The sequence below is a fragment of the Meleagris gallopavo genome, chromosome 7 (assembly GCF_905368555.1).
Source record: "Meleagris gallopavo chromosome 7, MGAL_WU_HG_1.1, whole genome shotgun sequence".
In the NCBI taxonomy this organism is placed as follows: domain Eukaryota; kingdom Metazoa; phylum Chordata; class Aves; order Galliformes; family Phasianidae; genus Meleagris; species Meleagris gallopavo.
This window is the reverse complement of record NC_139410.1, coordinates 21104992-21131073: the sequence shown is the minus strand read 5'-3', so window position 1 is coordinate 21131073 and position 26082 is coordinate 21104992. Positions and strand designations below refer to the sequence as shown.

Sequence of the window (26082 nt, the reverse complement as noted above, 5' to 3'; positions counted from 1 at the left end):
CCCCAGAAGGGATGATATCTGCTTCTCAAAGGGCTATGAGCATCTCTCCCTCTGCTACATTCTAGCCATTTTTATTTGAAACCAAGTTTGGAAGCTCCGAACTCACTGTGCACCAAATCTGCAGCCAAGACAAACTACTTACAGATAACTATGAACTGTTTTTTAAATGACCATTCAAAGAAAAAAAATTTTATGTTAGCAGTATTACTTCAAGGATATTTGCATTCTTTTCATCTACTACTTTCCACTACTTTAAGGATCTACGCCCACAATGAAGGTAATCCAGAGCATCAAATGCCCTGGGTCAGTCGAAGCCCTCCCCTAACAGCATGCCGTCCATTAACAGATCTCTGACCCTGCAACAAATGCAATAATGTGGCTCTGAGCCAGCCCACTTTGGGTCAGAGAATGCAGAGGCAGAACAAGACTGGGGGTACGAATACCTCTGCCTGGGGCTGCCAGTGAGATTACCACTGAGCATCATGCAGCTGCATCCTTAGTCGTGCCTGTTGCCATTAATTACTTGCAGGGGTCAAATGTCTACAGAACTTCACATCTAATTCCTGGGGTCAACGTATGCCATAGAGAAAGGTAACTTAAATCAGTTCCTATTTAAAAGACAAGCTTTCAGACTAAAGACAGTTTAGGGTAGCTAGCTAGTCTGTGTTGTGAAAACTAACTCAGGCAGCAGGCACAGCCCCATAACCCAGAGAAATTGGCTTGAGAAGTCTCTTTAAAGCACAAAGTTGCTGAACATTGATTAAAAACAATCTGGGAATGAGCTCTTTTGAACTTTCAGCCAGAAAAAAGAAAAGTGCGACACATTTTGTTAAAAACTATTAGGGAATCTAACCAATTAATGCATTCAATCCTCCTTATGCAAAGTTATTTTAAAAAAAAAATGTTAAGTGCTTCCCTGAATGAAAGTGATCAAGGATTTAGAGATGAGGAGGAGTCTTTCTGTGCATGGAAGCAATTCACCACAACAGTGAACAGATCAGATCTGAGGACTTTAAGAAACAAAGCCAGGAGCTAGCTAAGATCAGCCTAGCAGAATCCAGAACCCAGCCTGATTTTATAACTAGTAGGCTCCTTCTCTTTGCAAATAAGGAAACTTGGATTCCTTCAGCAGGATGACAGTCCTGAAGCTGCAAAGGAAGGCAGGATTAGAACCAAAGACTCACTCTTAAAAAATTGGGGTGAGATTTCCATAGGTAAGCAAGCTCTGGTGGAGCTCCCCAGCAGATTCCTATCTGCACCAGTGGGATCACTCATCCTCACCAACCTCTTAGTCTGACCGCGTCTGCAGGCTGAGTAGGAGAAGCACAGATGGCCGAAATTTTTCAAATGTTGTTGATTGGGTGTTTCAAGCAAAAGAAAAAGTTAGCTTTCATTAGTTGTGAAGTAGAAGCTGAACTTTCTGGGAGAAGTAGGATTTACAGCCAGACAAGGAAAAAGGCAGTAGAAAGGAGGGCAGAAGGGGCTGTCACAGCTGTAGGCAGGCATGGAGCCCGCAAGTGGCTGCTGAGGGAGAGACCACAAACTGCAATCGCACTTCAAGAAACAGCTCTGTAAGATAGCTGAAAACAACAGCTCTGTCCTCACTGGGGAAAAAAGAAAAAAAAGAAAAAAAAAAAAAAGGGAAGCTCAGACTGCTTCTTTCACCATCAGTGTTGACTCATGGAAATAGTAACAATACAGCATCAGACGGTCAAACAATCAGAAACGAAACCAGCTTCAGTTTTACACACAAACCACAGCAAATACATTTGGTACCCACGTCTGTAACTAAACCTTACAAATACAGCGACAGGCAGCGTGCACGAGCCCACCTGCTAAATCTTGGGTGAAATCCTGCCTGTGTAACCACATGAGGTGATGCTGCTCTGGCTTTAGGGTCAGATTTAACTTACAAGCTTATCTGAAACAACTCTGAGTTAACTATCCTTCCTTACAGAGCTGAGACGGTTATCCCTTATTGGATCCAATACTTGAGAACCGCTGTAAACTTTTTTTCTGTAACAACAATCTCCTCCAACACCTTTGTGCATACTCTTCCAAAAAACCTTTTGTCCTTCTGCCTGTTTTATTTATTATTTCCTGTTCTTCTTGAAATTTGGAGTTCTTATTGGAATAATGCAAACAAAAGGCTTGTTCTAATTTCCTTTCATGGTACTCATGAAATTTCTCGTGTTCTCCTTTCTAATTTGAAACCTCTTTCTTGCTTTGAACTAAGAGATAAACATATATATACACACACACACTTTGTAAATTCCAATAACTCATGTGACCAGCTTTCAGTTCTAGGGGGAAAATGATTTTAAGTGGTTAAGAAATTTAATTCAGACATCTGAAACTCAAGCAATATAACACAGACTTAAAATTAAAATGTCGGCGACATCATAGTTCATGACAATTAATGATTCCATCACAAAATTTAGTATGCAAGTTAAATTACAAATGTTTAGCAACTGTACACTGAACAAGCACAGGATAGTGTTCTTTGCTGTGTGTTAAGTTAAAGGAAGCAACATTCCAAATAGCTGTTGGGTGAATGTCTGCCTGCATAATGAATCACTCAGACACTGCAGATCGTTGTTAATTCTGAAATGAAAATTAGGAGAATTAGCTAACACCTAGGAAGACTTCCAGATGTACTGCTAATACAACACTAAATACATGAGGAATTCCACAGCCAAGATCGAGTGGTCCTGGCAGCACAGATAATAGTATAGCTCAAACATACAAAGAATTATGGCTCCAACTGCAGAAGGGAAGCAGGCAGTGCCTCCAGCACTCACCAGCATATTTAGACACACGTGCGCTGTGTATGAGCCCAGCTGGCACAAACAACTGCAGCACCTGTGTGCAGCAGCCTCAGTTTCTGGAAGGGGCTGTTTCACTTGAACAGTGTCTGGTGCTTTGGAAACGGCTGATGAACACTTAGACGTCAAACACAAGTCAGAAATAAACTATGCCATTTGGGCACAAAGCCTGGTCCATCCACACAGTCATTGCGTTCCACTCCTCAGCACAAGAATTCAGTGGAGGAATCTCATCTCCGAACACATCAAAAAATTGCAGATAAAAGAAAATACTCCAAATTAATGATCAGCTCTTAAGTACTGTAACAAAAGGGTATCTCCAGGCTAACAGCAAACATTTTAAGAAAATCAATCATTTGCCTCTACTTCTTGCACAAATACTGTTCTGAACAACTGCTTTCAGCATTGTTCTATTATGTGCACAATTTCAATAAATAATATTTTTAATCAGAATATTCAGCTCCTACCTATGTCAATCTAATCAATCTTCACAATTTTTGGATGTTTAATGCTAATAATCTTGTAAGCCATTATTAGTTTGCCACATTAGTCCCAGTAAACTGAATTTGGAGTGCACCTTACATTCACTAGAAGAATAAACTGAAACATTTAAGAATATGTGATTCAATTGGAATTCAGAATTAAAATGGGACAACAGAATTAAAATGGGAAGCCTCACTAAGAAGGGAAAAATATGAGGTCTTTTAGCAGGAGAGATGAGGCCACAGAACCACTACAACTACCTGGATTAAAAAATGTGCAAAATCTAGACCCTGGAACTTGAAGGAATTATTCCTGTTCTGAGCACTATTTCAATGTCTGGACTCTGCCTTACTGCACACTAAACTTCTGCTTAGAAAAGAAGCCTACTACTAAGAGAAAAACAATATATTCTTTTTAAAAGTAGAGTTCTAGGCAGTTCTACCAGTCTAATTCCTTGCCAAAATGAATTCTGTCATTGTTATTAATCTGGAAATATCAATAAGAGTATTCATGTGAACATTCACATAGACTGTGAAGAAACTACTCACACAGCAAATGATGAGCAGAATTTGAGCATGAAGTTTTACAACTCTGAGTAATCTGCCTTATCTTGAGCTTTAGAAGACTGACTTAAAACTAAATGAGGTTCAGCAAGGCTAAGTGCAGGGTATTGCACTGGGGTCTGGGCAATCCCAGATATGTGCACAGACTGGTAGAAGAAGTCATTGAGAGTGGCCCTGCAGAGAAGGATTTGCGGGTCCTGGTGGACAAAAAGCTGTACAAGAGCCAGCAATATGCTCTCACAGCTCTGAAGGCCAACAGTAGCCTTGGCTGCATCGACAGAGGGGTGGCAGCAGGGCAAGGGAGGTGACTGTCCCTCTCGCTCTGCTCTCATGAGTCCCATCTGTGGTACTGCAGCCAGACCTGGGGCCCCCAGGATAAGAGACACAGATCTGTTCAGAGGACTGGAACATCTCCTCCTACACAGAAAGGCTGAGGAAGCTGGGCTTGTTCAGTCTGGAGAAGGCTTCGTGGAGAACTCATTGTGGCCTTCCAGTACTTGAAAGGAGTTTAAAAACAGGAGGGGGACCAATTTTTAACATTGCCTGATAGTGATAGGACAAGAAGGAATTGATTTCAACTAAACGAGGGGGGATTTGGGTTAGATGTTAAGAAGAAATCCTTGCTGAGAGTGTCGTGAAGCCCTGACACAAAGCAGCTGCAGATATCCTTCCCTGGAGTGCCCAAGGCAGGTTGGATGGGCTCTGGATAGCTTGAGCTTGTGGGTGGCAACCAGCCCACAGCAGGGGTTGGGACTCGATGATCTTAAAGGTCTCTTCCAATTTAAGCCATGCTGTGACTCTACGATCATTCTATAATGAAAAGTACATCTGTATGTATGATCGTGTGTGGGAGTTCATATATATGGATACAATTTTTTTTTTATATTAAGCTATTTAATAAGCCCAATAATTATAATATTAAGCCCAATTACAGTAATAACTGACCCACTTTAACATCTTACTACATTTCTGAACAAGATCTATGGGAAGTAGGAAAACCATCGTCATCAAATACCTTTTGAAGAGTCAATCCAACATGGTTTACCTAAGATTATCCAAAATGTCTTTGACAAGACAATGCAATTTGAACTTATGTCAGTACCCTACTGTACTGTAGTGTCCCTGAATAACCTTTATAGGTGTGGCTGACCTTGCACTTTTAGCATCACCAAGACAATGACTGAACACAGAACTTTAGAAAAGGAAAAATGTGGAGAAGGAAAACTAGGGGATTCTGTAATTTTGGAAGAAGTTCACGGGGAACAGTCACACACATAGAGAAAAGCATCTTTTGATTGAAGGATAAAATCAAAGGCTAATTCCATCATTTTGTATATTGGAATACAAAGCCATATGTTAATAACACTGAAACAACAGTGGCAAGTGAAACACTCGACATTCAGGGGTTGGACCCTTCCAACCTAAGCCATTGTATGATTCTATAAACCTGAAAGAACAAAGGGATCAAGAGCTTCAGAGCCAGGTACTCTCATCAGCTGATCATAAGATGTAAGGAATGGTTACATGAAAAGACAAAGTGCCTTCTCTAATGACTAAGCCAATTTTCAGCTGTGCTTGATAGACCTAAGAACAGTATGTTGGCAATGTGACAAAATCTGGTCCAAGAGTTAACCTGATTTTGTCACTATAGCAATTAAAATACCAACAGAATGCTGAAATAATTCATGACTTCCTTAACCATTTCCATTTTGCATTATGCTTCACGAGACTGCGGAGTACCATTAGTAGGAGTGGAAGAAAATCACTGCATTTTTCTGCTAGTGCCACAATATGCCTTGAAGTTCACCAGAACTTTTAATGAACAGATATTCTACATAATGGATTACATCTTGATATTTTTCACCATTAAAATTACTCAAGCTTTTAAGCATACTCCATAGCTTCTCAGTACCATAGAATACTGCTATTGTTTTCCTTTTAAAAATTCTCCAGTTCTGAAATATTTACACACATGCATACGCACTGGAAGGACTGTTGCCCTAAGACACTAAACGATTACTTATCTATCTTTTTGTTTAAGCTAAACATTGTAGAAATGTTTTTGAAATAATCTGGTTTAGGTAAGCATTTCTCATAAGTAGCATCCAGAGCCACATTTTCAGAATGCTGAAAAAAGGCCGAAAACTGTCACTGTTTCAGAGGTTAGAAGCTAAGTATTTAATAGAACTGCTTAACTCAAATGTTTTTTCCAAATTACACAGAAGCATTTTTAAATAAGTCTAAGTACTACTGTAATGGGGATCATGTAAGCCAAGTAGATTGGATGGAATAATATTAAAGCAATTTAAATACCATTTGATTCTGCTGACTGTCAGTCTAATACTGACCCCGGATACACCAACCATTCATCTCAGGTTTCTCATGAGAAGAACTCAAAGGTCTTCTGATTCTCTGTCTCAATAAGCACTTATTCACATCTGCAGCCTCACCACAGCCAGTGGCACCACTGGGTAAGTAAATACACGATGGCATATGCAAGTGTCTTAAAACTCAGACACACATTTTCAGACCTCTGCTTGAACTCGTCTGGAACACAGACCACTAAACACTTCAAAGGACCTCAGCCTGCTGGTGGTTGCTTCTACATGGACAGAAATGTGCACAACTGTTTGCCCAGCTCTGCCAAAGCCTGCATTTATTTGGTGGGGGAGCTGCCCTCCTGGACTCACACAAGGTGTTCCTGGCCACCAACAGGAGCCAAGAGAAAATTCCTCTTACAAAACAGTATAAAGCACTATTAGCAAATTATGCATAGAGGTAGGAGAAAGAAAAACACCACTCTAAAACTTGAAATTCATCCACCACAGCATGAAAGCCCAACCTCCTTTGCTACACGCCAGCTGTCCCCTTAGAGCTGGGCAGAAGAGTGCTCAAAGCCGGGGGGCAGCCTTGCACCTGGCTGTGCCTCAGGGACACCAGCACTGCCCAAGCAGAAACAAAACCACCCAGATCTAGTGAAAGATGCTTGAATAACCCTTTACTGACTTAAAAGACCAACATAATCCTCTACCCCTTAACCTCAAAATGAGTTTCAAGTACAAAAGGACATAGAGAGTCTTAAAATCAGAGGCTTCTCTGAATTCAACCTGAGGGACTGGGGCTGCACAATAACTAGATTGGCGCTGGGAAGACTGGCAGTCGTCTGCTGCAGTGCTACATACAAGGTAAAGGAAACTTTCCTGCTCTAGACTACAGTGTTTTGCCTTCTTTCTCTTCACCAAGTTTAAGAATCTTCCACTTTTTGTCTGGAGGTCTGTAAATGTGGACTTACTTACATTTGATTTTACCCTCACCTACCTCTGTGTTTTGAGTAATTTCAGATTACTGCGCTGGCAAGCATTAACTGATATGGTACTGTGGGTTAGACAAGCTTTACAGCAGGACTCTGAATCATCTAGGAGGAGTCGAGTACAAGAACATCACTTCAGAGTTTTAGAGATATGCTCACTGCAACTGCCATCCAAACTCCTATCCAAGAGCTGCACTCCGTAGGGACACTAAAAATGAAAGCACCACACAGATCTCAGATATCTGAGAGGACTGAAGTCTAACACCATTATGCTGTAGTACCCAGATGTAGTTAACCTATGGAATCGCATTTCCACTTTATTCAAGCAAAGAACCATATGGTAGAGGAGACTCAGAAATAAAAACAAAATAATAGAAGGTAATAAAAATAAAGAAATCCCCTTATCTAAATGGAGAAACAGATAAGCTGCTCAGAATAGCTTGTGAAGGGGTCACTGTCAATAAGAGACACTGTCAAGAAAAAGAATGAATGATAAAGTTATGTATATTTAGTTGCTGACATAAAATGCTTCATTCCACGAATAGGGAGATTTCAGGTGAGATCAAGCTCAATGCTCACCTGGCACAGCTCTTTCTTCTGCTTTTCAATCAAGCAACCAAGGGAAATCAGGCCCAAATTGGGCAGCACGGAACAAAGCATTGTTTGTTCCCACTGCAAACTTCTGCAAGTTCTGCAGTTCTACCAAGCTAACAAGTTCTACCCAAACACCCACTCTATTTGACACATCTTTCTGAAGCAGATCACTTTACATGAATAAGGCACAGATCAGTGATTCACTAAACTAGTACGGTTAAGTGAATGGCACTGCTTTTATGAGGATACATGAACAAGGAGGTTTTTTGGTTAATATTATATATTTGTAATTACTAGCACTGATCTTGCAACAGACAAAAGAGTTGATGTATCATGCTACAACACAAATTCAGAAAAAAAAAAAAAAAAACTTTTGGAACATTGGAACTGCACTTCTCTTTTAAAGAGCTTATCATGTTCCAAAACATTTGCTAGATATTTTTAAACCTGCGCATCTCAGTGTATGGGTATAAGGCTTTACTGTTAAAATCAATTTACGCAAACAGTAATAAACACTACTAAATTTAATTCACACTGGCACAAACCTTAAGCATCTTTGTGTTTGTGTAAAGCAATCTCCCCCCAGCACAGTTACTTCAACTGCAGTTTAAAGCCATTGTGTGTCAGCGCACAGCTGCAGCTCCTCTAGTGTAACTACAGTCTCTGGAGGAAAGCAGAGCCAAACCCTGCTAATCACAGCAACCAGCCCCTATAGCACATGATTTTTTTGTGGTGTATCTGTTTTGCTAAGTTGCTGGGTTAGGCGGCTTGTGCTTATCTAGCACGTGGTTCTCCCCCACGGTTCTCCCCGGTTTGTAACTCATCCCTTCCCTTTCCTGTTGCATCAGGAAGCTGCAAATACAGTGGCTTCAGCAGGGCTGCTATAATTACCACAATGCACTGCAATTCTGAAACGTATGCAAAATAAGTAACAATTACTTAAACGAGGTTCGTGGAGGCATTCAAATGTGGTTCTGTTGGCTTTCTAGAAATCTTCTGACCAAAGTGCTCCAGCCAAGATCAAAACACCTCCACGTACCTCTTCAATAGGTAGACAGCTTTATATGCCTTCATACTGACCTCTAAGTGAGATCTTTTAGAAATAATCTGATGTAGAAACAGAGAAAAACACCTACAAGAGCCAGGAATAGAGCCGGGAGGGAAGAAGTTAAAAAGTTCCTGTTCTTCACTGACTTCTTTTGTTATACTCCATCTCACTGAACAAACAAACATCAGTTTTAATGAAAGCTTCAGAGATGGAAAAAATGCTGACTCAAACAACTATCTTTTCTTGTTGTTACCTGATAAAAACAAAAGCATGTCAAACTACTATCGTTATTAACTCGATTGCAGTGCTGTGCTGATGTTTTAGGAGCCATCTCCAGCTCTTGGGAAAGGCTTTTCCCCTCCCTTCCTTCCCCTCTCCACCCCACCAGTAATCCTAATTTAAAGGACCTAACCCTTCGGAAATGTGTTAACTCAAGCACTTTTTATTTATTTATTTATTTATTTTTATTTTTTAACAGTGGTAAGTTTCAGGAAAAAAAAAAAAAAAAAAAAAAAAAGAACCCAAAAGAAAACAGTAGATGTTCGGGGCCCAGCCTTCCATTTTCCCTTCCACGTGAAGCTTAATGACAAAGATACGAACTTTAAACTTCCAAACAGATAAAAACGTACTATTTACCCTGTTAGAAATCCTAAACAAAAACTTTAAGTTGCCAAATACAGATAAGACAAACGTATCGCTTTTCATCATCTGTACCATCATGCCTGACAAGATAAGGTGCTTCCTTTTATTTCTTTCATTCACGTTTGACTTACAAGTATAGAAACCCACTGACTGAGCAGTTTTGCTCCCTGGAGAATAAAGCAGTTATTTAAAAAAATCTTAGAAACACACTTGTACACTCTAAATAGCTGATACTTAACATAAAGTTGAGTCTTCTTAAACCAAGGTAGGCTGTATACACTGCATACCATTTAAAGGGAAACATACCCAGCCAGTGCAAGCTGATGAAGCAAAGTAACAAATTCTTACAGTTCCAAATGAAAAGGGGGAACCCAGCAATGGGGGGAATCCAGCAACAGGGGGACAGGACCTGCCTCACAGGTGCCATGTTGGGCAGTCAAGTCTCGTTGCTCCTCGGAGCTGTGTGTTCTGAATTATGGCCACGGCAAGTTTAATGAGGTTACGTCCCTCAAACAGACACCACACACCATGCGGGAAACTGAAATGATGAATTACACGTGTAGCTGCTCCGTACTATAAACCTACACATACAGTTAAAATGTCATCCACGTTTTTACCCTAAGATCAGCCAAAGCTTTCTCCACTCAGCCCCCTTTGGAAACCCACCTGAACCTTCAGCCTCGAACAAAACCCGGCCTGTGGCACAGTGCCTAATGTTAACAGAGCCTTGTGAAAAGATTAACCAACAGCTTTGTATACTCCTTCAAACAAGCCTAACACTAAATCAGTGTTAAATTCCTCACGTGCAGCTACACCCAGTTAATCTGCTTGAAAGCAGCAAACTATGTAAATCTACTTTCATTGGGGAGATAAATAGGATGCCCACCACAAGGCGACAGCAGCACTGTTAGTGGGCAGCCTGCTCTGTGCCCCCCAAGGAGCCCCACTGCACGGTGCCGCAGTAACGTGGCTGCTGGATGCAAGGAGCAGATGGCAGGAGAAAGCCTCGTTTTCCTATTTATGATAATTTTACAGTGCGTGGAAATATTTACTTGGGAGCAGCGCCTCCTGATTTCCATGGGAATCCAAAGGCGGGAGCAGGCCGCAGCCAGGGAGCCCAGCACGGCTCAGGCTGAGCAGGATGCCGGGCACTGCGGCGCTGCCTTGGCCGTGCGGATGCACACATGTGCATTCTTTGCATAACTCGCGTAACCTTGCGAGCAGAGCTATTAGATTACACCTACCTTGTTCAGAGAGGACGCATGGCCACGAGCACTATGATAGGCTGTTACTGCAGGTACTGCATGGGCTTTGGGCTTTAAGGTGACCTGAATCTGCATTTCAAGGAAACTATCAGATGAGCTGCTACTCATTTCAACCATGCTTAATTTATACCACCAGCGTAGCAGGAGTTTGATTATTTTTTATAATATGCCCTATTAGAAATACAAGTAGGGAGACCATAATTTGGTATTCTTACTCTAAAGCTCAGAAAAAGATCAGGCACTACCTCATTGCTTCTGACTCCAAACCAAGAATGCCTACTGACTCTTGTATGCCTGAGTTGCAAAGCAACAGATAATGAGCACAGCAGCGTTAGCACCGATTCGTTTACAAAATAAAACAGAGTTCTTTGTGGAAACAGAGTATGGGCAACACTCTCGACCTACTGTAGCTCACCAGAAGTCAATCAGTATGTTAAATGAAGGCAGAATTTCACATTAAAGTGTCTTAAATTAAACTGAGAGTTTTACAGTGCATTTAACCAGCAAATAGCTCACCCTTTCAACACAGTATCCAGTATTAAGCTACCTGAATATGCTGCAGACTGTTTAGAACATAACAGGAGAACACTAAAAATGACGTGCTTTTCCACCACTCTGACACCATATATGTTACAATACAAACAACGAGACACAAACTGCTCAAAATATTTTGGTTTCATTTTTAAATTACCCATTTCCCCCCAAGTTCCCATACTTGGGTCTGCCACATAGCTGCTCCTCTCAGCTACTTTTCTTGCACTAACTGCATCCAGTCTCTTAGGCTAAAATACAATTATAATTCAATTGTCAAATACGGGTTACACAGAGATGCAAAGACTTAATCTGGACTATTTCTAATTACCGGGAAATGATGAAAAAATTAGGCTTATAACGCTGCTCAGCATTGTCTGACAGCAGCTCGCCTCTACAGGTGAAGTCTGAGTGAAAGGGAGATCAGAAAGTCAATCTTTATACGACCTCGGTCTACATGAATGAAGTTAATGGGAGTTTTCCAGGGACTTAAACGGAGAAAGGCGCAGGCCCGGCTCCTTGTGTAGGAAGTGTTTGAGTGGAGAATGGCTACACGCTAACAAAAGAAACCTTTGGTGCCCGGGGTCTTAAGACCACATAATACCCCCGCATTCATTTCTTTCTCTGCCTATTGAAAGAATAAAAGGCTCTGTTTGTTTTTCCGATTCAGGCAGCCCTTTCAGCTCGCTGAATCCAAGGAGGGCACTGAGCAGAGCGGAGCGCTTATCAGCGCGCTGCAGCACGGCGGGCAGCCAGCGGCCCCGCGGCCGCGCCCCGGCCCTACACCGAGCGGCCCCGGGGGGGCATCGGCGGAACTGCCTTCATGTACAAAGTATGCCGAAGCGCCGGGCGAGATCGTCCGCGTGGGTGTAGCCGGGGCATTTATTGAAAACAAACCAAAACCGGCGCACACAATGAGCGTGTTTTATTACGCATGGACTTGAACACTTCAAGCACAAGACACAGAGATAACACCGCACACTGTTCGCAGCATCGGCAGGGTGCCGCTGAGATAACATCCACGCGATTCTTATCGAAAAGATATTTCTACAAAACGGGGGAGGAAGAGAAAGAAAATCACAATTTTTGTAAGCCGTCCCGGTGAACCCAGCAGCCCAACTTTCTCTCCACCCAGCCCGCAGCACTAAGCTGGCGGCTCGCCGTGCGTGTCCACGGAGCGATGCCACCGCGACCCACGGCCGAGGGCCTCCCGCACGGGGCGGGTGCGCTCCAAGCTCGGCCCCGAGCTCAGCCGCCGCAGCCAGCGCGGGCCGGGAGGTGCCTCCACCTGGCAGCAGCGCTGCGCGGAGCGCTCGATGAGCCGTGTCGGCTGTGACCTCTCCTCCCTTCACCCCTTGGGACGTAACTACAGAGCTTGAAAGCGGAGTACTTTAAAAATACCGAAGATTCAATGAAAAAATGGTTTCTTATTAACATTAGGACCTTAACAACGTTTCGAGGCAAAAAAAAAAAAAAAAAGTTAAAAACGTGGCTGAAGAACCACTGGCCCAGTAAGGCTGCACTTTGGCTGTTTTATTTCCAGCTGCTAAACAAGCAACCAACCAACAAAACGCTTCTCTCAGTACAGCTCGATAGATTCGAGTGCCCCGAGTTTATCAGGACGCTCTGTCTGCCCAGAAAATGTCACAGGATTTCCCTTGTGTACTTCAAATGGGAGAGAAGGGGAAAGCCTGCCTGCGCCGGCGGCTCTCGAGAGGCTGCATGAGAGCAACAACGGCGCCTGAACCTTTTGGGCAGCTCCAAGTTTCGCTTTACAGCGGGTTCCGACACGGAGCAGGGCTTTTGTCACTTGTTGCCGAGCCCAGCGGGGCCCGCAGCCGCCCGGCCCGACCGCTAAGGTCACCCGGCGAAGGCCTCTGCTCGGGGCTCGGGGCTCGGCGTTCGGCAAGGTCACGGCGCAGTTCGTACGGGACTTAGGGTGGGTTGGAAGTGGGGTTCTTTTTGCAAAGCCCAGCTCTGCAGAAGCGAGCAGCGACAGTCACCACCCCCTCCCAACGGAAAAAAAAAAAAGTATGTGCATGTGTGTGTGTGTGTGTGTGTGTGTAAAAGCGGGTGTGGGGGTACCACGAAGCCCCGCCGCCCTTACCTGCTTCCTATAAGGCGTCCGGCTGCCGCCCGCCGCGCTGCTGTTGCTGCTGGGGAAGATCATCGCCCCGCCTGATCCCCGGCCGCCCCTCGAGATGGGGAGCAACTTTGGCGGCCGCCGGGCTGCGGCGCGGCGGGGCTGCAGGGCTCTCCCCGCCTCCGTGCCTTCCCTCCGGCTGCGGCTGCCGCGCGTCCCCCCCGGTCCCCCGCCCCGCTCAGCTCCGCTCCGCTCCGACCCTACCCCGCCGCGGCCGCCCAGTCTGCCATCAACGGGCGCTCATTGACCGCCGGCGGCTTCCCCGGCTCGGCCGATCCCACCTCCCGCCGGCCTCAACCACCGCCCAGAAGGAGGGAACGAACGAGCCCAACCGCAGCGGGGAAGCGCGGAGCGGACGAGGCGCCCGCCCCCCACCCCCGCGGCTGCGCGGGCGGCGGCGGCGGCGCGGGTTCGGGTCCGAGGAACGGAGCGGGGCGCGGCCCCCGGGCGGCGCGGGGCGGCGGGCGCGGTGGGGGCGCCCCCGCGGAGCGCAATGGTTGCGCCTGGGGGGCGCGGCGGGACCGCGGCGGAATGCAACTTGCGCCCGGCCCCGCGTGCCGCGCATTCCGCCGCGGACCCGCGGTGGGGTGAGCGCGGCTCAACCCCGGCTTTGACCTCCAAGACGGTGCCCGTGCCCCCAGCCCTGGCTCTTCCAGCTGCTCTTCTGGGGGAAAAAATACAACGAATGGGCCTTTTCCCCCTCACCCCTTCTCCCTCCCCCCCACCCTCCCCCAATCGAAGTGTCCGGGCTTCCCAGGGGTGGGAGGGAGCTCAGGGTCCACGTAACCCCGCGGTTCCTCTGGGGAGACCAGATTGCTCCTAGCGCAGTAAAAACAGGAATATGTAACTCAAAAGTTTTGCTTTGTTGCAGACAGGAATGCAGCTGGGGGAACATCCGGTCACAGCCCTCGTGGAGGCTCCTGCAGAAGTAGAGGAGAACTCTGATTTCTTCCCAGAATCCAAGTCTAGGAAGCAGTGCAGTTATGAGGTGAAGAGAGGGAAGCTGAAAGAAAGAGCCATGCGGGAGGAGGGATTGCCGGGCTCACCTCTGTCCCCCTGCCTTGCTCACATCACGGTGCCGCAGTGCAGCCCTGCAGCCGCCCACAGCTGTGGGCCTGTCAGGCCCTGAGCCCTGGCCACTGCCAGCAGCACTGCTCAGACGGCACCACCGAGCACCTTCTGGTTCTTCCTCTTTCTAATAGAGATGTGGCCCCAATCTCACACTCACATGAATTACAAAGGGAAACAGCTGAGAAAAACCAAAGACTTGCCAGGTAGCTCTCTGCTACTCATGTAGCACCCCGCTTCTATTTACAAACACCATAACCTGTACTGTAACTAGAAACAATCACCAAATAGTTTGGCATCCCACTGTATTGCTGCCACCACAGTACGCAAAGTGCTGCCCCTTGGCAGATGACATTCTGCATAACTTTCCTTTTTTTCCCTCTTTCGCGTCCTAAAATGGATCTCTTTCAGCTCAGCCTCGGCTCCTCAGCACGGCTGAGGGCTGCCAGCACCGGGCCAGGCAGGCAGCAGCCCCATAACGTGACCCGGCAGCGGCTGCTGCTGGAACGCCCGCTGGGGCACGTCTGCATGGTGAGCACTGTGCTGGCGCCGCCTGCCCGCCCCACGCTGCGAGCACACGCTGCTGGGGCTCCCAGTGCTGCCAGACGGTGGCACAGAGGCTTGGGTTAGGGTAAAGCCGCAGCCCTTACTCTGGCTGTGGGGCAGCTTCATGCACACCGTACAGCAGCATTCTTTGGGATGGCTGCTGAGGAAGGCACCAGCTGGGCAACTGATTCTGGGTGAAACATTTTTTTTTTCTTTTTTTCTTTTTTTTTTCCCCTCTGATCAGATTAGTTTTCCTCCAGATCATTTCCTTTGTCTGGTCAGCACGTGGCTGCACTGCAGCTTGTGCTGGTACAATGGAGGGGGTAAAACGGGAGCACAGACAGGCAGGGATGGGAGGGTAGGTATGGCTGCTTGTTCTGGCGGCAGCAGCAGATTAGATGGGCTTAATCTGCTCGTGTACCTGCGGCTTAGTTTGACAGAAATGTAGCTGTGTGCTCATGCCTGCCCTGGGCATAGCACAGGAGTTGATCCATACACCACTCTTACCTGTTACAGGCCGTGGTCACAGATGGCACAATCACACTCAGAATGGAAACGCTGCCTTACAGCAGTGCATACTTCTGCTCCAAGCTGTACTCCCAAATGAGGGATAAGAACCATATTTTTCTGCATGAAGAGGGAACAAAGCCTCGATCTGCTGCACCTATATCAGGACTTTGTTGGCTGGAGCAGCTGGAACAACCACAGCTCATCCTCCTAGGGAAAAAACCTCCATAAAATGCCAGTCACCCCCTGCTTCCTCTCCTCTCTTCCTGTCCCACAGCCCAGGCCAGCAGGAGGGATGCACACGCTGTGCTGTGCAAAGGAGCTCAAGGACATCTCAAAGCAACAGCTGAGATGCTGCCTTCCTGTCAATCTTGCCCGGCCCAGCCCGGCCCTGCTGCCACCCCATCACCAGTGTCTCACACCACCCATGATCCCGTGCAACTCTCCTCTGCTGGACTCAGTATGTGGCACATCTTCCTCGCCACCCTGCTGTCTTTTCTAATGTACCATAAAAACACACATGGCAAATATAATCCTATAAACATCTATTGTATCACCACCAAATTATGCTTATATATTTTTGTTATAAGAAAATGCATTATAGAGTTTTACAGGACAAAACCCTTGGTGTCTTATCCTAAATGCTAATCTACCTATCAACATTTTCTGTTTGTTTTCCAAGGCTTGAGTAACCTGACTCCACTTTTGTCTTAAAAGTGGTAACAGCTGCCTTCCGGTACCTACACTGAGGTCACCGAGACACAGCCAAGCCCTGTACATCATGGCTGGAAGGAAAGGGACAGCAGACATCAGCTGAAGGCTGCCTCCGCTAAGAAGGAAAGAAGGGTAATTGTCGTAGGCGACTCCCTTCTGAAGGGAGCAGACCCATAGGGAAGTTTGTGCCACCTGCCACCTCTCCGGACCAGGGTCAGAGACATTACTAAAAAATTTCCTGGTCTGGTTTGACCCTCTGCTCTTTACCCTTCATTGATAGTTCAGGCTAGCAGCGATGAACTCCCTGAGAGAAGATTGAGGGCTACTAAAAGGGACTTCAGAGTGGAAACGGATCCTAGCCCAGGAGCTGGAAAAGCTCGCTGACAGGCTTATGAACTAGGTATGAAGGAAGAAGGGGACAAAATGTGCCTTTCTAGAGATGAGTCTGGGGGAACAAAGCAAGGACAGGAGTGAGGCAAGGGGATCAAATGAAGTGCATCTGCACCAGTGCACGCAGCACAGGCAATGAACAGGAGGAGCTGGAAGCCACCATGCAGCAGGCAAGATGTTACTTGGTGTCACGATAGAAACATGGTGGGATTGCTCCCAAAATTGGATTGCTGCAATGGATGGCTACAAGCTGTTCAGAAAGGACAGGCAAGGACATGCAAGGAAAGAGGAGCAGCTTGGCTGTCTGTGCCAAAAGAGTATTTCAGTGTTGTTGAGCTCAGGGCTGGAAATGATAAGGTTGACACTCTATGGATAAGGATCAGGAGGAGGGCCAACAAGGTAGATATCCTGGTGGGGGTCTGTTACACACAGCCTAACCAGGATGAAGTGACAGATGAGGTGTTTTACAAGCAGCTGGCAGAAGTTGCACAATTGCCAGCCCTTGTTCTCATCGAGGACTTCAACTTCCCTGATATGTGCTGGAAATACAATACAGCGCAGAAGAAGCAGTCTAGGAAGTTTCTAGTGTGTGGAAGATACACATTGCATCAGGAAGGCTGGATGCTCCTCAAGAAAGAATTCTTAAAGGTGCAGAAGCAGGCTGTCCTTGAGTGCCATTAAGACGAGCTGGAGGGGAAGAATACTGGCATGGATGAACAGGGACCTTTTGCTGAGATTTCTGTGTAAATTCCTGTGTTTTAGATTAAGTAGATAAGGTTCTAGGTAATTCCCTGCACTTTTCAGATGTACAGTGATATACTTATTCCAGATACTGGTAACTAGTTCCCCTACGTATTTTCTGGGACGCAAGCGTGCCTTGTTTGCAAAGAAGACTCAGTTTTACTCATTTTGCAGTTCCATTTGTGGAACAGCCCTGCACATTGGCAGGCAACTGACTGGTTAGTTACAAAGGAGCAGCTCTTTTTGTTCCTAAAGGAAAAAAGGTGACCAAAAGGCTAGGAATATCTGCGTCAATTGTCTCTACAAATTATGTTCAGAGCTTCTCTAAATAACCCAGAGTTGCTTATTTAGAAACAGAGACTACTTGCTGAGCAGATTTGGTGCATTTTGGAGCTAATGTTGTGATTAGTTGTTCTTTTGTAGATTCAGTCCAAAAATATAGGTTTGCAGACTGGGTAAATACAGAAAGATTGCTCTGGAAACCTGGAGACAACTAGAAGTCCTCAAGGATCTTTCATGTAACATTTGTCAATCTTAACAAACAGTAGACTGGAAAACTGACCTACTGCTTTAAAAACAGTTCTACACATTTAAACTGCTACTTCCTCATTTCTCTTCTAAATCAATTCCACGGCTACCTTTCTTCATCTCAAGCTCACACTGAAGCAGTTAGCTCCCACAGGGCACTGCCTCTGCAGGATAGATGGCTCCTCAGCCCCGGATCTGCTTTAAAAAGGAAACTTCGTTCTGTTGCAAAGCCCAAAATCAGAGATGGGATGGGATGTCCTGAGCCACCTGGCTCCTGCCCGGGCCAGCAACGCTGCACCAGGGCCTACTGAAGCCCCATCAATGAAGGGTGATTGTGGGCACCTGATTTCCCCATGCTGATGGACCTGGAGGACCTATGAGCTTTTCAGCGCAACCTCCTTCAGTTAAGGATCCACTCTCATCACACCTTGTCATATGCAAAAAGATACAAAGCATGGGGGCTGGAGGCTGAGTCACAGAAATGTAAAAATGCATTCAAATGCCCTGTGCAAGGAAATGGTTTGCAGGGCTGAACTTTGGGAGATATTCAGCATTTCCTGAAACGCGTTCATGGTGCTGTATGGGAAGCTACGTATTACACAGAAGCAGGTTTTTAATTTTAGCATTAAACTCATCTATTCAGAACTGAGAAGAAGAAAAGCATTTACAATGATCAAAGGGACAAAGGGAAGCTGATTTAGAGATAAATATTCTCCTCATTGTCTTTGTTATTATTTAAATATTCCAGGTATGCAGATTAAAAAAAAAAAAAAAAAAAGTCTGTATCCTGCTAAGTAAGGAAGAAAAGGAAAGGTCGGTAGAAATGGGACATACAAAAGCCATGAACATTCTACCAAAAACTTTTTGGTAGAAAAATAAAATTCTTAAGAAGCAATGGCTTCTGCAGAAGTGCAAAGAACACAGTACTGCACGCACAATGAGAGGCTGTTGTTTAAGGACCCAGTCTTCAAAATAATCACAGGAGTAAATTCAACAATAAGAAAAGAATCTCCATGAAAATCAGAATAAAAAGGAGGAGATAAACAATCTTTCCCAGCTGTACTGTTTCAAATATTAGTAACAAGATACCAAATTATTTATATTCCAGGTCAGAATCTAAAATAGCAATCCTATTTTATCACTGACTATAAAAGACCAGTTCGGAGTCACTATCACAGATTTCTGTATAAACTCATCATTAGAACCCATCAACTCATCCTCCCTGGGAATCCTCCCACCTAACTCTTTAATTTTCCCATCACCTCTGCTGTGTGGTTGTGTTTTTCTTGTGCATTCTTTTTGTTTTTTTTCTTTTCTTTCCCCCCTCCCCACCCCCCCAAATCCAACAGCTCCCTGTGATACAAAGACCCGCCCTCTGCTCCATGTAGTGCACATTGAATGCTGCTGCTTTAGCCGCTGGGTTTGTGCTTCCCGTGGAATGTTTAGACTCCTCCTATTCCTTTTAGCTTGCACTTCATTCCTCCCATGCTTCCTTAAATGTTCCTGGAAGGACACTGCATAAATTGCACAATTAAATGTAATTGTTGTCATGCCTTCAATGATTACTGGTGTTAAGAATATGAACATAGAGAGCAGCACAATCTATTGTTAATGCCATGCCAGCATTTTACATTATGGAATGCATTATATATTCTTTGAAAGCCATGACAAGATGCTACTTTATAGAAATATTTCCACTGTCAAACAAACACCCCCTTCCTAAACATAGCTCATATATTCTGGGAAGCACATGTAGGAAGGAGAATTACTGTAAAGTATCGTTATATAACAGGAATTTAAGGAAGCTGCTCATAATTGGTAAATAAAACAGGACAAAATCCAATCTTAATTTGTGGAATTAACTAAAATGACTCGAAAAGATCTAAATTCTGCCATTAGATAATGGTGCCAGGCACTTATTTGAAGCTATGAAGCAATAACAGTCTGCAAACAGTTGCCAGATTTATTATAGAAAAAAATAATAAAGTCCAAAATGACAAAGTATATTGGTTTTTTTTCTGTGCAGGAAGTTGTTCATCATTTCACTTAAAACATGTAGCTACTAAGAAGAGCTCTTTGTTTTGATATACTTCTGTGAGTTTTTTACATTTTGAGTGGAGTAAAGTTATGGACAGAAGGAATGCAAGCAAAAACCTATCTGCCAAATATTTTCTAGGAAACAATCAGTGACTACACAGTTTAATTTTTTCCATGTATTTTACATACTTACATTTTTAATATAAAGATTCACAAACGGTGAAGAAAAATATGGGAATAAATCTTTTTTTCTAAAACTTCAGAATTAGTTTGGTTCTAAAGTAGAGTTGCATTTGATGGTTTTCCAACGGAAAAGAGGTTCTTTCTATCCACAACTTGTTCAGTTTAGATATATGGAAATTTTTTGGATGAAAATATTCAGGGCCAGACTGGAACTTACCTTTTAGCTTCTTATTGGAATCTTAGAAATAAGAAATGAAATAAATTAATGGTCATCTACAATTAAAATATATTTCAAGATGGAGAACAGTTGGTGACACCAAGAAGATAAATCACTGTGCAGTAGTTAGAGGGGAAAGTCTGACCAAAAATCAGCCAGATATCAATTTTATTCCTTTGTGTGCCATTGTGTTGGTAAGTGCATGGAACATCTTCAGCCAGATTTGTCAGTGCTCTGTACTTATGGAAAATAAAAAATAGTACCCTTATTTGTTCTTTCTACATCTATAAAATGGGACATATACTTGAATGAAACACACACTCTAGGCATTACAAACAGATTTGGTGATAACACAGTGAGGAATGGGTCATCGTGGAAAATGGAAAAGACAGAAAAAGTCACTTCCAATATGATACAAAAAGGGTGGAGTTATTGTCACTAGCACAAGGCAGGCTCGAGGAAAACCTCTGCTGCAAACAGCACTTGTCTTCTCTGTGCGGTGAGACGAACCAGACTGGAGACTGTGTACAGTAGGTGCATACATGTTGACATCTTGGAACAAAAACACAAAACACCTCTCTTTCCAAACAGTGTTGTTGTCCTAAGATGACTCTTCCTGCTATTTTTTTTCTTCCCCTAGGAGGAAGTACTGCTGTATTTGTTTGACAAATACTGGTGGTCAAGTGAGGAACTGGCAGCCGCACCTACTGACAAGTGCTGTGCAAATTTTTCCAGCCCTCACACACCTCCCTGTCAATTAACCTCATTTCTGACCTGCAAAAGTCTTTGCCGTGCTCAGAATCCCCTGAGCTCGCTGACAGCACGGCGCTGTCCTGCGGTGCCAGTTCCTATCATCTCACCTGGATGTGAGAAACTCATTTCCATGCAGGTTTCAAGGCAGCGTATCCATTTTATCTGTTTCAAAATTATAGCCTTTATCCTGCAAGTTTGCTTTATAATCACGTATAAACAGAAAGACATTCATTTATAATACACAATCTGATTACAGTGACCTAATTTAGAGCAAGAAGGAAAGAAACAAGATCATGTGACAGGAGTTGAGCAAATATTCATCTGAGATTGAATCTTATCTCATTTGCAGTATCTTTGCAATAAAGGTATCTACATAAACCTTGATATAATTGTTCCTGAGTATCTGGTGCAGCTCGCATCTCTGACAGGCGTTAGGGCTTCCCAAAGAAGCTACAAACTGAGCGGAGGGCTGGACCAGAGGCCCCCAGAGGTTCCTTCCAGCCTCAGCCTGTCTGAAGCAGCTTTTTTTCCCCTAAAACACATGCTCTCCCTCTCTGAGGTCTGAAATTGCAACTTGCATTTGCACAAGCTACACAATACCACACAATACTGAATAAAATAATCAACATTTATCCTCAGAATCAAAAACCACATTTTTAAAGCGGCCTTCAAAGCCTTGATTTTATTCCATGATGCTTTTTGCAGCAGCCCCCAGGTAAGTTGACTTTTTCCATTTCTGTTCAGTGCTTGTAGCATTCACCATTAGCAGCATCATTTCAGTTCCTGTAATTTTAAATTCAGAGATGATCTGAATATTTATGTTCAGTAATCAGTAAATTAATCAAGATGGCTAGGACAATTTATTTCAGGGAGTAATTCATAGAGTTATTTACTAATTGTTCTATACTGAGTGTCATGGGCTGGCAGCAGCACAAATCATAGTGGGAAAATATTTCATGGCATCATAATTAAATTGTATATTTATTTTGGTAAATAGATTCTTAAAGTTGTTTCCAACGTGTTCCCTCAAGTTGGATTCAAGCTATCCATCACCGTATTTCACACCCCTGTTCGCCAGCATCAACGGACATATATCAAAGACGTAGAACAAGAGCCTGGCCTGGACAGTGGGAGCTTTACTGATGGGTCCCAGGCCTCACACAGAATGAAAGCTTTTACACTGTGCTTTATGAATGACTCACTGCATGTAATTCCTCGGGGATGCTGAAAAAGTGGAAACCTGTTCTGTTCCCCCTTCTGTTCCAAGCTTCATGGCCTCCGGCCCTCTGCACAACCCTTTGTTTTTTTTGCCTGCTGATTCACCTCAGCCACCTAACAGAAATCTTTCCTCTTTTCAGTCACAACAGGGAGCTGAACTGGGCCGTTGAGCTGTCCAGCAGGGCCACCACAAGGTGCATGGCAGGCGATAAAGGACAGCATGCTTCCCTTTACCCGTGGAACTGTACTCAGAGCGTTTTCCACTGGCAAACAGCTTTTCAACCAGATATTTGCAGTCAGATTCCCAGAACTGGAGGTTATTGCCACAACCAGACTCATCCGCTTTGCACGGATGGGCTGCACAGAGTTGGGTGAGAGAGTCTAGATAACAAAGGAATTAGGCTGAACTCTTGCCCTCAGCTTGAACATTCTTTGAAGTTCTTCCCTGCCTTGGCAGCTCCTTCCCCTATCTTCCCCTATTACAGCGCCTGTTGGAGGCTCTGCATAGCCGAGATTTTCTCAGTTCTGGGATCTTCAAAAGGAATTTTGCACCGAGCTCCCCCAGGACAGTATCCCCACAGCATTCCAGTTCCAGACCACACAGTGGTCCACCTGACTGTGTGGATTCCTGTGCAGAGCTGCACACCCATGGGGTTCAGTGCCTAGGGAAACTCCTAGCAGAATGCGCTCAAAGGGCTTCAAGACAAAAAGGATTTCAGCAAGTGGCTGCAGGGGCCTTCTAGGATGAGGTCCTTGGAGGAAGTGGATGATCTAGTGAGAGGCAGAATTGGATAACTTTCTCTATATATTTTGACACAAATCCATGAACATGCACCCTTGCATATATGTTACATTTTTTTGTTGTTGTCTTTCCATCACAACCACTAAATAACATCTTCCCACTTCAGGACCCTATCCAGCTTGCCCTTGATGTAATCCAGTAGCGCTTGAATGAAGACAACTGAGTACTGTCACAATATTGCTCTCAGCCCTAAGACAGACAATTCTCTCCTCACTGTTCTAAACATCATTGAGAAGTTTCATGAGAATATTTGTTTGTGTAATTACAGATTGAGCTTTGCAGTATTTCTCACAGTCATCTGCCAGATATATTATTTAACTCAATTGGCCAAAACCTAGGCCAAATATACTGGTAAAGCACAGACAAAAAGATGTTTCAACAGACAGATGGATTTGGGATACGTGCAGATAGCACGACTGCAGAACACAGACATGTACTCTCAAAGAGAGGAGAGGTTAATGACTTCGAAGGGCAAACATACTTATTCCTTCATTGTACCTTCATTGTAATCAGTTACTCTACAGCAGACAGTCTCATTACTATAAATTGCAACTACAGGCATTTTTGCCTTGCAAAGGAATTCATACAAACATGTCAGATCATGTCAGCTGAGACGTTATATAAATCAGATTCTGCACAAAGTGAAATGTATTTTTTCACTTTTTTTTGCATCCAAGAAATTTTAGACTGTTTTATGAATAGGTCCCACTGCTTCACAACTCAAGAAGTTTTATCAGAATTACCCACACCATTTAAAAGATACGAAAAGAAGGCTGAAACTCTAAATATGCCTAAATGCTTGTGTTTTAATCCCCTTGCTCATTACATTTCCAGAAAAGTTGCTAAATCATTCTACAGAAGGGTTGTTCCTAACCCTGCCTCAGACTATTTAAAAATATGTACAACTTATACACTTGTATGTATGCAACCTGGAAAAAAAGGAGCATTCTTACATACGAATGCATTGACAAGAGGTATGTGTAATGAAAATCTTTATGTCATTTTCCTAATTTCAAGAAAGTTGCAAGCTCCTCATACCATTTGCCCATGAAAACTACCAACTTTTTTTGCCATGAGAACTTTAGCTTCTTTTATCTAGTTCAGTACTCAGTAATTTCAGAAAGACTAAACCCTTTTTCCTAGTGAAGAAGTACAGTGTGATAGCTCATGTCAGTAAATCATGCAGGCACATGAATTTGCAGGAACTGGGCCGGAGTGAAAAAAAGCCAGAGCTGCATGAATCCCCCGGTGACTGTATTCCATGGGCCACACATTGGCTGGACTGGTACATTTCACCAAGTCACCTCATTCACACAATGGAACAGAAAATTAGGAGAAGCTAAAACTTTGAGATATAAGTGACTAAAACTGAAAAGCAAAGTCCAATCTGATTCTTCTCAACAGTTTTTAAACAAAAAAAAAAAAAAACACATTCTGTATCAAAATGTAAAATTTGATCATACGAGTAGAATGACACAAAGTAAGTATCTCACTTTAAGCTCCCTTAGTGCAAAATAGAATACTATAGAATACTGCAAAAATCTATTTATTTTCCTAAGAGTTCAGGTTAAGTCTTTGAAATGTCATCAGTTTAGACAACCTTTAATTTTTTTCTTAACAAAACAAAAGACTGTCTTAAATTAACAAAAATGTTAATTTTAGAATGCATTACCATAACATTTTCATTTCAAATAAAACATGATATTATAATCTATATTCTCCACTATGTATTTTAGATTCCATGGCTACAGTTGGTTTAATTGCCTGAAGTTGTCTAATCAGTGATTTTCTATTATGTCTGACTGATAACATTCAGGAATTGATGTCAGAACACCAGAGCTGCTCTTTGGCAGTGCAGAGGCTCCAGGCAGTGAGCCACACAGCGATCACCAGCTCCTTGCTAGCTGCTGGAAATGGTTCTGTGATCCCTGCCTACAGATCTCAGCTGCTGCTGGACTATTGCACTGTTTCTTGCTTTTTTCAAGAACTGTAAGAACTGTAAACTATAAAATAAGCACTCTGAAAAGGGAAAAAAACAAAATCAAAAACAAGTCATGCCTTTTCATGCTGAGAAACCCCATGCTTCAGATGACGCATAGAACTTAATGCTATTTACTGTACTACTATAATTATTCAGTAGCTGATCAAACCAATAAACATACATTTTGGCAGGGCAGGCACATGTCACAGGGAGCAGATGTGAACTCCTGGCTTTTCAGAGTCTCACTCAGTTGTGCCTTTGGGAGCAACCCCCATCCACGAGGTGTCTCCTCCAGCACAGCCTCCTCTCCCCAGTTTCGTATTTCCCAGCAGACAGTATGGCACTGCCTCACTGTGCTCAGCTCCTCATGGGGCTATGTTATGGAGGAAAAAAGTAAACTGATACAGTTTAAATCTAGATCAAGAAATAGATTTTATAAATTGGTTTCCCAGTTCTGCTGTAGAGCACAAGGACCCTGGATAGACCTGGGCACTGAGATAGGAACCCTGAAATCACTCCTGCTGCTGAGAGCTGCACTGCTGGGGTGCAGCCAGGCTGCAAAGCCCTGACCAGAGTCAAAACTGAAAGCAAACAGCTACTCAGAGCCTTAAGCAGCAGAATATAAAGTATTTCAGTTCCAAAAGACATCTCCAAACACTGAATGTCCTTAGTTTGGTCTTGAGATCTCGATTACATTTGCAAATGAAATCACCTTTGCTTAAATCCATACTTCAGAGAAAGACACTGCAATGCATTATATGGTTGGAAACAAATTAACAAAGAGCAGAAAAATGTTATTTATCCATCTGAGTTTATCTGAGTATCAGCAGTTTAAGAGGCACAGTGGAGATGTTGCACATTTAACAAAAAGCTTAAGTCTACAAATTTCCTCACGTGCACGGCAAATCTTTCTTTAAAAGCTGAAATCATGGTTACAGTAACTTCCTATTCAGTCATTTCCTTAATTAAACCATTGAACTTTAATGTGAAATA

The 26082-nt window shown here is 43.8% G+C and overlaps 2 protein-coding genes across 5 annotated transcripts in view; one reads left to right on the top strand and one right to left on the bottom strand.

The window, feature by feature from the left end:
• RBMS1 (RNA binding motif single stranded interacting protein 1) overlaps positions 1–26082 on the bottom strand; it is a 139882-nt gene that overhangs the window by 75587 nt on the left and 38213 nt on the right. Inside the window, exon 1 of one of the 4 annotated variants that reach the window (XM_085227574.1) lies at positions 13369–13599. The exons of the other annotated variants lie outside the window; for them this stretch is intronic. Coding sequence (XP_085083700.1) covers positions 13369–13431 — 63 coding nt within the window. The 5' untranslated portion in view covers positions 13432–13599. Of the gene's footprint in view, positions 1–13368; positions 13600–26082 lie in introns of those variants that run through there. 4 annotated transcript variants of the gene reach the window in all.
• LOC146543989 (uncharacterized) lies at positions 13463–20548 on the top strand. The gene is made up of 4 exons (XM_085228190.1): positions 13463–13495; positions 13587–13991; positions 14276–14392; positions 15535–20548. Exons 1-4 carry the CDS (start codon positions 13463–13465, stop codon positions 15754–15756), a joined length of 777 nt encoding a protein of 258 aa, XP_085084316.1. The 3' UTR covers positions 15757–20548.